This window comes from Zingiber officinale, chromosome 10B, assembly GCF_018446385.1.
Source record: "Zingiber officinale cultivar Zhangliang chromosome 10B, Zo_v1.1, whole genome shotgun sequence".
In the NCBI taxonomy this organism is placed as follows: domain Eukaryota; kingdom Viridiplantae; phylum Streptophyta; class Magnoliopsida; order Zingiberales; family Zingiberaceae; genus Zingiber; species Zingiber officinale.
In genome coordinates, this window is record NC_056005.1 from 39,929,987 (window position 1) to 39,944,976 (window position 14,990).

The following is a 14,990-nucleotide window of genomic DNA, read 5'->3' on the forward strand; positions in this document are numbered from 1 at the left end:
TGTTGGATCCATGGCTATTTGATGGAATCCTGATTTTAAATCAAATTTTGAGTAGATCTTGGATTCGTATTGATTCCAGGCAAGCTGTATTGATCCTTGTATGTGTTGTCATTTAGGGTCCGGAAGTTGAATACCATCCGCTCTTTGCCTTTTATCTCCTTCCCTGAGACTAGATCTATGCTTGTGTCGGATTGCACTATTATGGCCATGGTCCTATGTCTTGATTTGCTGGGCTTGATTCATAGCCGGAGTTATGTGCGATAAGGGTTTATCCTGAATAGTAATATCCGGATTGATGATATCGAATTTACGAGACATATATAATGCCAAAGGATGCCCAAATTTGGAACACCGGGAAACAGAGTTCTCGGCCCTCTGGCAAATTCAGCAACCCTTTCCACTGAGGAACTGAAAGCATTATGGCCAAATCCCAAGCACAGCATTCCTGAAAAGCAGTTCAACTTTGATGATCAAATTTATGGTCCAACCCCAAGCTGTTTTCATGATTCATGTGGAGACTTTAGTTACTTGCTCCATCATTGACTTGGGAATTAGGATGTGTATTTGCATTCTTGGTGTGATTTTAGGTTAATAAACATTCTGAATTCTGATACCACATTAGTTTTAAAAAAAAAATGGGAAGCAGGTTAGTCTCTCGAGAATCCCAGTATAAATGAAGAATCAAAAGCAAGTTAAAAATATGGGCTAAAACACTATTGAGCTGTAAGCTGACCAATGACTCCAAGGATGGTTAATAAAACAACCAATATAATTAATAAATGTACCACAACTATAACAACAAATAGTACAACAACCAGGAAAACAAACACTTCGTGATTCTACAAGGGGGCAAACTTACATTGTTAATTATGGCAGCAATACTGCAGTGAGATCATTATACATTTGTTCTTCGCTATTATGGTAAATAAACTGAGAAGGTAAGAAGAAAATATCAGATAAATTTCACTGATGACTTCAAATCTTTCAGCACCTTATCTGTGACACATCATTTACATTCACGCTAAAAAACAAGCATTTTCAAAGAAATGGAGTGAAATGAGAAATTTACATCAGTATTGTATGCAGTAGCTTAAAGAGAAAGTTATGATTGTGAACTTGGTTCTGAAGTCGTCTGCGAGATAAGGCGAACTTCGTAAAAATCAGCTTCTCCTCCTTTCCCTGAAGTCGTACATTATATTATTGGGAGAGAAGAAATTGAATTTTATACCAACAAAAGTTACAATATTCAAAAGAGCACAAGAAAATCACCAATTTCTGCAGCAATTCCTGGTCCAAAGAACGATGTGAATTTTGCCTGAAGCAATGTAAATACTTAGTGAGAGTTGCAATTCACAAAGTTTTCACTCCATGATAATAGAAAAATTCATTGCGTCAATCCTAAATTTGCTACTCTTTATTACAGTCTGAAATTAAAAAAAGAGGAGTGGCATACCTGTCTTTGTTCAAAATCAGACAATCCCAAAGCTTTTGCTTCAAACACTAGAACTAAGCAATATTTTCCATCTTCTGTTACCTAAAGGGGACAATAGTAATAAACCAAAGCAGTGCAACAATTAAACGAGGAAGAAATGTGACCAAAGAAATAACCGCCTCATTCTTAGCTGAAGTTTGGATAAAGAAGAAATCTGAAAGAGTATATCACAGAATATCAATTTGGAATATCTGGTGCAATAGAACATCTAAACCATTAGGCTTTGTTTTTTCTGAGAACTACATGGTCAAGATAAATACCAAAGGCTGGTTTCAGACTTGTACAAGAGTACAGTGTGACTGTTAAACTTTGAAAACGGAAATGAAAATCTATTTCCAAGAATATCCATCTAACCATACTAAAACTTGTCTCAACCAGACATTGGCATGTACCAGCAAGTATCTGAGAAAATATTATTACAAAAATTTAAACCATAGACAAATTACAGCATGAGATAGTCCAGAGTTGTGCTACATTAAACATGTATTGCATCAGCAATTGAGGTAAATATTTCCTTAAAAAGAAAAAAATGGCGTTGATGGCATTCAATCATCCATTATAGGAACGGAAGCTTCCCTGTATTTTGTATTCTATCAACTTCTAAGATTGTAAACAGACATGTTTTAATAACCTTCTAATGGTAAATCATTATCTAGAAGTGGATCAATAAATAAATTGTTCTAATTAATCCAACTTTTACAAAAGCTTTTTCTTAGCTTAACTAATTTTATTGGAGTCTGAGGGATATGTGTTTCTGAGATCAAACTATGGTATTCGGAATGTTGTTACATATGATGTATTTTTCTAAATAGAGGCTAAACTAAAATTTCCTAATGTTAGAAATATTTTCCCAATTAAAATGTTTCTTCCTATTGTCGTGTTCGTCTGCTTGCTTCACCCGACTACTCCGCCCCTCTTCCCTCAAAATCATGGACAACACTACCATCATTGTGTGACTTTGTCCCATGCCAACCTCATACCCTGCGACTTCTTCAATGGAAAGGAGGCAACTCATCTAGTTCATCCCCTCCACGACCTAATCCTCTTCCCTTACTTGAATCTTATCGACATGTCAACCAAATCATGCTGTTGAAAATGCTTGTCGATGTAGCTTTTCAATGGTTGAATGGTGAGGTCATCATCTTGTCAGCAGCTCGATACAACAAGATCATTAGAAAGGTAATATGGGTCAGGACATGTGACTAGTAGACACACCCCTTCAAGTAGGTCAACATACCCCTTTGAGTTAGTCGTGACTAATTTATATTTGTTAATCATCAAGACACCCCTTTTGGATAACAACACATGCTTTTGGGTTCTTGCAAGATCGAGGTAAGTGCCAAAGTCTTTTTCTTTAAGATGATATTGCTCCACCTAGGTATTTACGGATTATCGACAAATTGTCTCCAAAGATATAGTGACCTTCAACTTGAACTCGAAGACAGGAGCATTCCAATTTTGAATTTTGACAAACTTTCAAAAAAAGAGAAGAACTCAAGAGGAATATGATCACTTGAGAGTTGACTAACTTGGAATGGGGGAATGAAATTGTTATATAGTGGTTAATGAGTGTCTTCAAGGGGTGGAAGGCATATCCTAGGGATTGTAAGGGCATGGTCAAGGAGTGAAATGCCTCTTCATTTAAACCACTAAATGGATGTTTAAGCATGTTAAACGGTGTTTTAGTTTCCAGGCATCTAAATATCGAGTCCCAGCTTTGGCGAATTAACGGATGAATTTTTCTTAATGAGCAATTGACTTAAGAACATTAGATTGATGGGTCGCCCGCTGCGAGCGCTTCCTGATTTACTCTAGTGGCCGGTGGGAAACTTCCATGAGTTCAAAACGGTCACCCCAGGATTAGTCGACGTAAGTTGAATACGTGATGTCAACTTAAAAAAACATGTCAAACGACACTATGGAACAATGTCATTCAATATTGAACTAGTGGTAGAGGAATGCCATTTGTCACTCCACTGCAATTTTTCTCTTGGTTGAATAGTGTTGATTAATTGATTGAGCTAATTAATCGAGCTCCAATAAGAGTCTAATTAAATCAGCCCCTCAATACAGTCCTAATTTGCAACCCAAAATTAATGTTGAAAGTCTCAATTTTGTTAGGCCAATTGGATTGTGACAAACTTGTCTTCGCTAATATTCTTTACGCATATTTGTTTATCCCATGGGAATTAACATCCACACATGCTCCACTTAGTGCTCATGTATCCGCGCCCATGGGCCATGCTCACATACGAGCTCATACTCTCGTCTGATCAATCTGGACCAATCTGTTAAATGTTATAATTTCCTCCATCACTCGGATAGTTGTTTGGACATTAATTTCTCATTCACATGAGAAATTGATTTACAATTATTTACTTGCAAAATAACTCATCCATGTTCTTATTCGATAAATTGGTTATAAAAATTAATTCCCAATAAATCAGCCATGAGAGGATTGATCAGAAGATTGATCAGTAGCTACGCATACTATGTCTTCCTGCATCAGCAAGCACTCGAGCCATTTGTTTTCTTTTCTACAATCATAGCTTCCACCCTTTCCTTACCTTTTAATCTTTTGCACGTGGTAGCAGAAAATAAACAAGGTCAGTTGCCTGTGATCCAACTGATTCCTTGTACATTTGAGCACCACTGTCTGGGTTCAACGCAGTCAGCTTGGCAGCTACCTCGTTTTGGTCTGGAGTGAACTCTTGCGCTCTCAAGATAATCGGTAATTTTCAAGCCTTGCCTTCCCTTTCTTTTATTGTTAGGTAGCTTAGATTCACTTTTTGTAGAGTAGTGATTTGTAGTTCATGCAAACAAGCTCTCCACGTAGTTGATTTTGCGGATTTTTCCTAGGTTGTGTGCGCAAAAAAGATCAACAATAAGATGAAAGACAAACCCCTTTCCTTTGTCTATTTTTTGGAAACATATTTAAATTCTTTAATTGGGTTTTAGGGCAGTAGATTCATTGAGGCTTTCATCCGTGTTTTCTTACTGTTGAGGTAGGATCTCTTCCTCACTCCTAGGTTCCTTCCTCCATTGAATTTTGAAAGTCACCAAGGTTAGGTTGAAGGGTAAATATCATTGTACAGGAAAGCATAATGTAGCTTAACCTTAAGATGAATTTCATCATGCTTGGAGAGCTTCTACCTGAAATTTTGACCCATGAAGTTGTTATACCAAACAGGGCAGTAAGTGGTTGAGGCTTTTAAGTAGACGATGAGGCTATAATTAAGGAAATTAGAGCCCTAACTTTGTCCAGATTGTGTCCCCTCCATTTGTGAATGTTTTATCCTTGTTCTTGCACCATGAATTGTGTCCCCTTCTATTGTGATCATCAATCTACTTTAAATAAATTTTCATTTGGAATATAATTATTTTTGTGGCTAGTTGTTTTATTATGGTTATGGCTCATACTAGTGGGTGGCTAGTTATTTTATTATGGTTAATGCTCATACTAGTGTCTAGCTTCAGGTCGAGAGATGTAAGTGCATTTTATAATGTCATTTCACATGTGCCCACATATTGATGGAATTATTGATGAATAGTGGTCCCAACCTCATCAACAAGAAGGGAGTCATTCAAGTAATGACAATTATATACGGACCAATTTGGATTGCATTTGCTCACACCAAGGTTCACTAGTGAAAGAATTCAATAATTTCCATTTGTCTTTATTTAATGCCGCATTCCTAATGTGGAAAATCTATAATTGCTTATATATATTGCTCAATAGTAAAAGATCGGCCTTCTGTTGTCACATTCTCAAGTATTTATGTAGTTTGAAACAAAGCGGTTGATTAACTAGTAAAATTCAGAATAATATTGAGTTACACGTTTGCAGCATTTACAATGTTGCACTAAATCAAAACAACTCACTAATCATACTAATGAACTCTTCGAGATACTCAAGATACCGATGTCATGAGGTAACCATTGTAGATTAAAAGGATGATATATCGTATTAAATTCATAAAATAACTTGCAATGATATGGTAATCACATACTTCTTCACGTATCATCTGCAAGATTGGTGCACTTCGCCGTGGGATCCCACCACCCTGGAGAGTATCAATGAAGAAATAATATATATTAGCTAACTTAAGCAAATAAAATAGAAAGGCCAGAGACCAGTATGATTTATGGGTTTCAATGAATGCTTCCAAACTTGGAATTGCAAAATACACATACAAGTAACTTATCAATAATGATTTTCTGTTCCACAATAAGAAAAATAACAAAATGTAGAACAAGAAATCTCCAAGCTGAGTGAAGAATAGAAATTTAGAAAATGCAACAGAGTAAAGAAGACAATATTCATACTATAAGATATATGCTTAGAATTTCCTTTAGCCTTTTCAGCATTTCAATGCAACATTGAACCAAACATAATCATATATCTCCTTAGAAAATAGAAAAAGAATTCAATACAATCAAATATGTCAATATTTGGATACAAAACCAACATCTTCATGTAAAACAACAGCATGTGCAAAATTGATAATAAGCCAGAAAAATACCAGACCATATTGGAAAATCCTTTTCAATGCCTCATCCAAGTGTTGCTCATCACCATAACGAAATCGTGTAACATCATTCCTTACCTATAATAGAAGAGGAGATACAAACAACCTTCTTATTGGATAAATGGATATTCTTCAAAAATCATCATTGAGCAGTAGGCCTGGCTATGCCTAGGGCCCCAATAAAAATTTGGGCCCATTATTTTTAATATATTAAATATATTTATATGTTTGTTTTTTTTAAGATAATGGAAAAGAATAGGGCCTTTGCATGATCTCATTTTCTAGACAAAGCTTCGGATTTCGCAAAGGTCTTGTTATGGTTCCAACAGATAGAACCATAAAGGGGCTCTCTTTTTAACATTTAAATTTTTTTTAATTATGTATGCTATTTTATAAGATCTAATGTTGACCCTACCTAGTGGAATAATATTTGGTTGTTGTTGTATTTTATAAGATCTGATCTATTCCTCTTCAATATCTCTCAATCCTAGCCTTCTCTCGTTATATTTTTCCTTCGTTAGTGAGGCTTTCTCCTTTGATCAGGAAGAACATGAATTACAAAAAAACTATCCATACAATGCAAAATAAAAATGCTAGTTTTTTTCGAGTTCCCCCTCTTTCCCTTTGCTTGTCTCGCTCATTTAAATGGGAAAGAGAAATCACACCTAACGTTGTCACATGGATATGGTTGGTGCTACTATGCTCCTTAATTGATTAAGTTCAAATGCGGATGCATTCGTCTGTCAAAATATCAAGATATTCTTCTTTCCTTATTTGGTTTTTATATCCCTTGATTATCTCTCTAATTATTGCTGTAATTAGAGAGCTACTTCTTCATATATTAGGCCCTAAGATTAAGGGATATAATTGGCTGTAATTATTGTTATATTTCGTCCTATATTAGACCCTAGAATCAAGGAATATTATTGCAATAATTATTATTATACTTCTTTCTATATTAGACCCTAGAATTAAGGGATTTGATAATTCCCTCAAAGTCTATATATTGTAATTCGTTTAGTGAATATAGATGGTAAATATTTTCAGAAATTCTCCTTTGTTTATTTTGTCATCGTCTGTATTGTGTCCAATCGAAATAGATGATTTTATTATTTTTAAGCAATAGTAATTAGAGACTTCTATCATTTCGCTTCATTGATAGCCATTAAGTTTAGCTTTTATTTAGATGTATTTACAATTATAAATTTTCCGATTTCCCCTTAATCTTCATTCTATCATTTACCACTGTTCTTGTTTAGGTGATGGAAAATATGGTTTGTTTTTCTTTTGTTCCGTGCCTTAAAAAAAGCTCATTTAATTCATAGAGCTGATAATGGATGGTTTGGTCTTGCTGCGATTTTCAATTTTTTAGTGTTTGTATTGAGTTTTGTCATTTTGTACATGTATTTTTTTATTTATTTACTTTTTGTTCTTCGCATATGATGATGAGTTGAGGACGAGAGAATGATTCTTTCTATTGTTGTCTAATTTCATTGTTCTTATTTCCTCAATTCTGTTCCTTTTGTAAGGGTTGTTCTCTCCGTCTTTCATTTGAGTAATTAGACATACTTTTATCTTTCTTCATTTTTAAACAATTTTGAATACACTTGTTTACGTTCAACTATGTCTCAATAAAGATTAAATAATTTAGCAATTTTATCCATTGAAAATAAATTATTATCAAAACTTGAATAGGAAAACTTAATCAATAATTTGACATCTCAAACAAGTCAAAAAATTAAATTTTATATAAAAAGTTATTTTTTAAAATTAATATTTTAAATTTTTTTTTAAATCCACCATTGTCGGTCCCAAGTCCGAATGAATATGGGTTAGAATTTTTTTTTTAAACAATATCAAAGGTCTAAATTTTTTTTTCGCCTAGGGCCTCAAATAGGCTTGAGCCGGCCCCATCAAACAGTTTAGTTCAAACTCCTAACTATTTGAGGTTGGCCACGAGATCTTTATATATATATATATGGGATCACCTTTATGTTTTAATTGCATTTAATAGATAGAGTTCAATCAGAAATAAGTAATAGATTATAAAAATACACTAGCTTCAGAACCTTACCTGCTTAAGAATAGGAGTAGCACATTTTTCCCTCAAAGCCTTTGCATCATTGTAAGTTATACATGGCACCGGTTTAAGCTCTGCATACTGCTCATGCGATAACAATTAAGAAAAGTTAAGTACATTGAGCATGTTCAATCATCATGACCTGAGCTTTGTAATAGCCCCAAAACCAACACTAAAACCATTCTTCTTTTATAGTAACAGATTGAGTTACAAGCTATGATTATAATTTCTCATACAAAATGGGCTTCATGGGTCTCAATAGAGTTAAGGGGTCAGGCATAATCTTGCAAAGCAGAATACTCTTTAACCAACAAAATAACAAATTTGCATCTCCATAGCTCACTTTAAAGAATCATGAAGCAACATTGGTTATTGTTGAAAGGACTGCAAATAATTCAACGGTTTTATGTATAAATATTTTTTTGTCACAAGTATGAAATCTACTAATGTAGAACTTTCTAATGCTGAATATTAATATATTTTAAAATACTGCTCGAATGACATCTCCAGGAGTAACTCAATCTGAGTGAACCCGATCTAGTTAATATTGGTATTCTTTTTCTAAAAAGGTTTTTTCTCTTCCAATTTCAGCTGTCATAACCTAGTTTAGAGAATGATTCAACCTAACATTTGTTCTAAATAGACACAAGCGAGTCAAATAACCCATATATACATGTTCAGATAATAGTAGTTTCATCATCTGTCTTAACCAGTTACTTTGGGGATCCATAAAACAGCAAACTGGCTGAAAGAAGTTACCTTCAATGCCATACCAATGACTGTCAAAGGAAATCCATATGTAAGTAGTATAGCTGACCACTCTGAGCCAGGGAAAATAGTGAAATATGCACCAAATCCGTATCTGGAGAAAACAAGAGCCATAAGTTATGAACATCAAAATGCGTGCTTTGCTATCAATAAAATAACTTACGAGAGAAGACTACCACCTACAGCCAAACCAATAACACCGAAAGAGACCTATTGGAAAAGAGTAAAAGTTTCAACAAAGATAAAAATGAAGTACATGGAAAGGAAAATGAATTCGAAGATTACCATCCTAAAGTATAACCAACTGAACTATCTATGTATATCCTAAGTTAACCGAAGAGAACAAATAAATATTGCAGAAATAGGGGGAAAAAACAATGCAAATCATTACCAAAGTATCGAATGCTTGCAAACTGAACAGCAAGACTAAGTAATATTATTGAAGAAAAAAACTCTTACTAGATTTTAATAAAAAATCTGGTAATGACATGAACAAAAGAACTCCAATTCTACTATATGCAAAGCTAACTGTTAGCGCATTAAAAAAAAGAAAGCGTGTCATCACGTATCGATGTCACCAATTCACCATGTATCCTCCAGTAGTCTGTAGCCTCAGAGGAGAAACCAAAAATCTCGCAACCCTATCTACGAAGTAAACTGCTCTTGTCAGCAAGCCAAGAAGTAAATCGAAGAACGAACCTTGGAGAGGGAGAAACCATTGTCGGGAACGATTGTTTTGGCAGCGGCGGCGGAGGACGGTTGAGTGGAATCTGCGGCACTCGCAACGAGCACAAGCCTTCGGCAGCTGAATCGTCCGTGAGTGGGAAGGAGGGGCCGTCCCACGGGCGGCCGCCAGTTGGAGGAGAGTAGTTTGGGGTGGGATATGGCAACCTCAGCGGGTTGAAAGCCAAAGCGTGAGAGCGAGCAAGCCGCCGCCGGTGAGGCCACTGCGCCTGCGATGAACATGGTGCGGTGTGGATGCGACGTGGCTTCCGCTAGCCCTCGCCACCCCTTCCGGTGATATATCCGTTGGCAAAGTAATCCAAGGAAACGAGCGGTCGTAGCAAGTTGTGAGAAGTCGTTGAAGGTTAGGGTGTTAGCTGATTAGGTTGTAAATTTTAGAAAATAAAATAAAATAATTAAAAAAAATAAAAATATATTAGAAATTTATTTTCTAGAAGATATAAAAGTGTTAAAAAAAAATTAAATCAAACAATCTAAGAGATTATGAGATGGTAGAAACAAGTGAACTTTTTTTTTTATTGAATTTATATCATCCATTTAAATTGAGTAATTAATTATGTTTAATAGGGTTGGTCATAGACTCAACCCCGGACTAGATCCGAACGATTCGGAACTGAGTCAATGGATATCTGACTCTGAAGTCTGACCTATTGTTGGATAGAAATTATAATTGACCCCAATTGTTAGGCTGAAATTGTAATTGGTCTGATAAAGAGTCGAACCGATTACGATTCTAGCCCAATAAAAATCACTGAATCAATAATTCAAATTTTCAGTTCAGTAATTTATATATTTTTTTTAAAATATATATATAATATGTAAATTGTATTAATGATGTGATCAATTAACCTATTTTATCTTTCTATTTAAACTAAATTTTTAAACATATTTATCTTGAATTCTTTGATATTGGATTATTCTATCTATCTATTTAAATTATTTTTTTTAATCTATTTACCTTAATATTTTTGATGTACGATTATTATATCTTTGTATTAAATTAATTCATAATATATTTATCATGTTAAATTATTTGATGTGGAATTATTCTAACTTTAATTTATTATTCTTATTTAACTCTCTTAATTATTAGTTTTATTTTATTTATTTAATAATAAATTTATAAAAAAACAATAACTTTTTAATAACAAACATTTAACTTAATGGAGAAAAAAATAATTTTTATGAAAAAAATATAATTTATTTAACAAATAAATAAAAAAATCCAACATTTTCTCCTCTTCAAAACGTACGGTCATATTTTGGCTCTCTCTCTTCCCTTTCCTTCATTCCCATTGCTAGTTTTTAAAACCAAAACCCTAAACCCTCTTCCCCTCTCATCCTACTCCTCTCTCGCCCATTGTTAGACGCTAGACCCAAGTCATCTTCTTTAGCCATCAGCTCGCGTGGAGTTAGTTAGGATTTTTGTCCAACCTGTATTGCTCATTTCCCTCCTCTCCTTTTTCTTCTCGTGTTTCTTAATGACGCATTCCACGGGAGTTTATCAAGAGCTGGAATGCACCATTTTGAAAGACTAGCACCACTCGTGTACTAGTTATCTTCAAAATGTTGGTTTTGAAAGCGACATCGATCAATGGTGTGTTGGCTTTCTTTTAAAACCAGCACTAATATGGTGATTTTGTGCTGGGTTTCTTTCAAAATCATGCTGAACAGTAGCATGTTGGTGGTGGTTTTTGAAAGAAAATCAGTTACGTGTCGCTGTTCTTTCAATACCAACACCAATGTGGTAATGTTCTTTCAATTCCACTACCAAGTTGCTACTGTTATTTCAATACTAGACAAACGTGCTGCTATTCTTTCAATACTCGCATCAACATGCTACTGTTATTTGAAAGGACGCTCGAGGAGACCAGAAAATAGGTTCGAGTGTGCCCTATTCCAGATGGTCGAAATCACCCAAGTGAGCGGAGCTGGAGCAGAAGACCAAGAGGAAAAGTCAACCAAAGGTTGACTGTGCTCCGGGCGCCGGAGCTATTCCGGGGGCTCAGACCGCCCGGACCCAGGGTGCCCTAGGATTGCACCTTGGTCAAGTTGGTTCAGCCTGGTCCAAGCACCCGAAGTAGGTGCAAGCCCCCGAACCAGAAACTTTATTGAAATGCTAGCTGTTATGATATGTTGCGACGGGGATAAAATTTTATCCCCCTCCAAGCGCCCCGATCAGAGCTATAAATACAGCCCTGTGTTGGTCCCTTTGGAGGCCGGCAAGAGGGGAGGGGTGAATTGCCCTAAAAAATCATGAACCTTTCTCGAATATTCAACTAATTTAAAAGAACTTGTAATCAAAATAAAGAGACTAATAAAATGCAAATCAGACACATATTTTTACTTGATTTGCAATCAGGGGATTGCTAATCCAAGGAAAGTAAGCGTACTATCTGATGATCTCCTTCGAGCAGAGAAGCATCTTTACAGCGTTGACAGCACAAATAAAAAAACAGAAATGAAAGCACAAAGAAAATTGATTACAAGTGAGTTGAATGATCTATGCAAACTAGTGCTATATTTATAGCACTGGTCGGGGTGCCTCGAAGGGTTCCGGGCGCCCGGAATGGCTCCGGGCGCCCCGAGCCCTAAAGTCAACAAAAGTTGACTTTTTCCGTTCGCGACTTCCGCTCCGGTTCAGCATGTCTCGGTCCGGGTCTTTCGTTCCGGCTCGACTAGCTTGGGTGATCTCAGCTATCCGGAATAGGGCTCGCCCGAACCCAAGTTCCGGCCTTCTCCTCGAGCAACCTTCCTTCTCGATTTTTCATCCCTCGAACGCCGCGCACGTTCTTCTCGTCCACCGGTGTACTCTTCTGCGGTCACCTCGTCCCTCGGACGCACCGAGCCCGTCGACTCTCTCCCCGTGCCGTCCTTCTCACTAGTCGCGTCTTCCGCTCGACTTCCTGTGTTCCTAAGCTCCTGCACACTTACACATAAGGGTTAGACAAAACATGACCTAACTTAACTTGTTTGATCACATCAAAACACCTTGGGGTTCCAACAATCTCCCCCTTTTTGATGTGAGCAACCCAAGTTAAGTTAGGGTAAACATATGCAATAAAAACAGTTAATTTGAAAATAAATCTAAATGATTTTCAATTAAAAAGAATGTACCTCCCTTAAACTTAACATTCTTCTCTCCCTTTGATCACATAAAAAAAGGAGTTCCTTTTAACAAGTCTAAGGTAAATTCTAAAAAATTTCTTTCGAAACACTCTTTTTAAATTTACAAATAAGTCCAAAATTCTTTTTATTAATTTGAGACTTTTTCCAAAAGTTTTTGCAAAAATGTCTAAGTAAAGATACTCTTCAGAATTTTCTTTCGAAAGAAAAAAAATTTTAAGTAAAACATCTTTCAGAATTTTTTAAAAAAATTCTAAAATTTAAGTTTGAAACTTATTTCAACATTTCCTTAAAAAGACTTTTATAAGTAAGAAAATTCTAAGGTAATTTTCATAAAAAATTTCTAAGTAAAAAAAAATTGTCTAAGTTCCTAAAAAAAAATTCTAAATAGTTTTCTAAGTTTTTGTAAACATTTTTTTAAAAAATTTTCTAAAACACATTGAATAATTCTTTTAAAGCATATTTGCAACAGAAACATTTCCTAAGTTAAACAAAATTTTCAAAACAAATGTTTAAAAACTTTAAATCATTATTTAACTCTAACTTTAATATTTTTTCCAGAAAGTTAATTAAACATTTTATTTCAGTATTTTGGCTTCCAGGTCATAGCGAGGCACTAGGCCTTCTTGGTTATTGGAGCAACAACCACTTCCTTAGACAAAGCCTCATAAAGAAATTATCTGTTTAACTTTCTCGCTGAAAATGCTAAGTTTAAATCAAGTTAAACATGTTTTCGGAACCCAATAGAGGTTCCTACCTACAAGATTAACCAAGTATTTTCTAGGTACATAGACTTTTGAAATTTTTCTATTTTGACTTTGATGAAATCTATAATACTAATTTAAACCTCTATAATTTCTAAAAGTAGAAATATTTGAACCATTAGATTTTTTCAATCTTTCTATTTCTTCTTTTAGTTTTTCATTTTTCAAGTTTCAATTTATCAAAATCCTCTATTAGACATGATTTTGCCAAAATTCTTTTTGTTTCTAAAATTTCATTTTCTAATTTGGTATTTTTATTTTCTAATTTATACATGGATTTTGTCATAGACTTAATTCCAAAGTAAAGTTGATCAGGGGGTAAGAGGCATATCTCACTTACCATATCAGACTTGAAGCCTGAATTGTTGATACAGTCTGACCTGGCTGTTGTTTTGATGTTAACACTGATTTAAGTTTGTATCAGATGTTAATTGAACTGATCAAGGGTGATCAGGTGGAAGGAAAAAGTCCAAGTTGGAAACTTGGCACGCAGAGTCGGAGAGGGCTCGGTAGCTCGTTCTCCTGACTAGGTCAGAGAGGGCTAGGTAACTCGCTCTCTGGACCTGACTAGGTCAGAGAGGACTCGGTAGCTCGTTCTCTGGACCTGACTAGGTCGGAGAGGGCTCGGTAGCTCGTTCTCCTGACTAGGTCAGAGAGGGCTAGGTAGCTCGCTCTCTGGACCTGACTAGGTCAAAAAGGGCTCGGTAGCTCGTTCTCTGGACCTGATGGAGTCGGAGAGGGCTCGGTAGCTCGTTCTCCTGACTAGGTCAGAGAGGGCTAGGTAGCTCGCTCTCTGGACCTGACTAGGTCAGAAAGGGCTCGGTAGCTCGTTCTCTGGACCTGATGGAGTCGGAGAGGGCTCGGTAGCTCGTTCTCCTGACTAGGTCAGAGAGGGCTAGGTAGCTCGCTCTCTGGACCTGACTAGGTTAGAGAGGGCTCGGTAGCTCGTTCTCTGGACCTGATGGAGTCGGAGAGGGCACGGTAGCTCGTTCTCCGGATTAGGTCAGAGAGGGACCTAAGTGGACATTCCATGGCACATTAGATCGGTCGGTAGACCGATCCAGTGACACATGAATCAGTGGATCGGTCGGCAGACCGATCCAGTGAAACTGAGTTCCATGGATCGGTCTGATGACCGATCAGATGACACTCAGTAGCACACTGAGTGAAATCTGATCGGTCTGCAAACTGATCAGAAAACACTCAATAGCACACTGAGTGAAATCTGATCGGTCAGGGAGACCGATCAGGAGAAGAGCCTGCAGAAGAGAGAAAGGGGTGGATCGGTATGTGGACCGATCCACACTCAATCTGATCGGTCCCTACGACCGATCAGAATGGCCTCAGACCGATCAGGATGTTGCATGATCGGTCCAAGGCACTGTGATCGGTCTGGTGACCGATCCACACACTCTGATTTGTTCGCTGTATCAGCGATTCCTTCACTACTTTTGATATACCTCATTCATTTATGTGATATAATCCTC

The 14,990-nt window shown here is 36.2% G+C and overlaps 1 protein-coding gene across 1 annotated transcript; it reads right to left on the reverse strand.

The window, feature by feature from the left end:
- Positions 1-818: 818 nt before the first annotated feature.
- Positions 819-9,944, reverse strand: LOC122029657 (thylakoid membrane protein slr0575-like). The gene is made up of 9 exons (XM_042588743.1): positions 9,569-9,944; positions 9,033-9,079; positions 8,861-8,963; positions 8,096-8,182; positions 6,016-6,099; positions 5,503-5,556; positions 1,454-1,534; positions 1,270-1,315; positions 819-1,179 (listed from the first exon to the last, which is right to left on the reverse strand). Exons 1-9 carry the CDS (start codon positions 9,833-9,835, stop codon positions 1,103-1,105), a joined length of 846 nt encoding a protein of 281 aa, XP_042444677.1. The 5' UTR covers positions 9,836-9,944; the 3' UTR covers positions 819-1,102.
- Between the last annotated feature and the right edge of the window lie 5,046 nt (positions 9,945-14,990).

Coding starts and splice junctions, on each gene's coding strand:
- LOC122029657 (XM_042588743.1), bottom strand. CDS start 9,835: ATGTTCATCGCAGGCGCAGTGGCCTCACCGGCGGCGGCTTGCTCGCTC. Junction 5,557..6,015: donor GGATTTTCCAATATGGTCTG/GTATTTTTCTGG, acceptor GATACTCTCCAG/GGTGGTGGGATCCCACGGCG. Junction 1,535..5,502: donor TGCAGATGATACGTGAAGAA/GTATGTGATTAC, acceptor TGTCCCCTTTAG/GTAACAGAAGATGGAAAATA.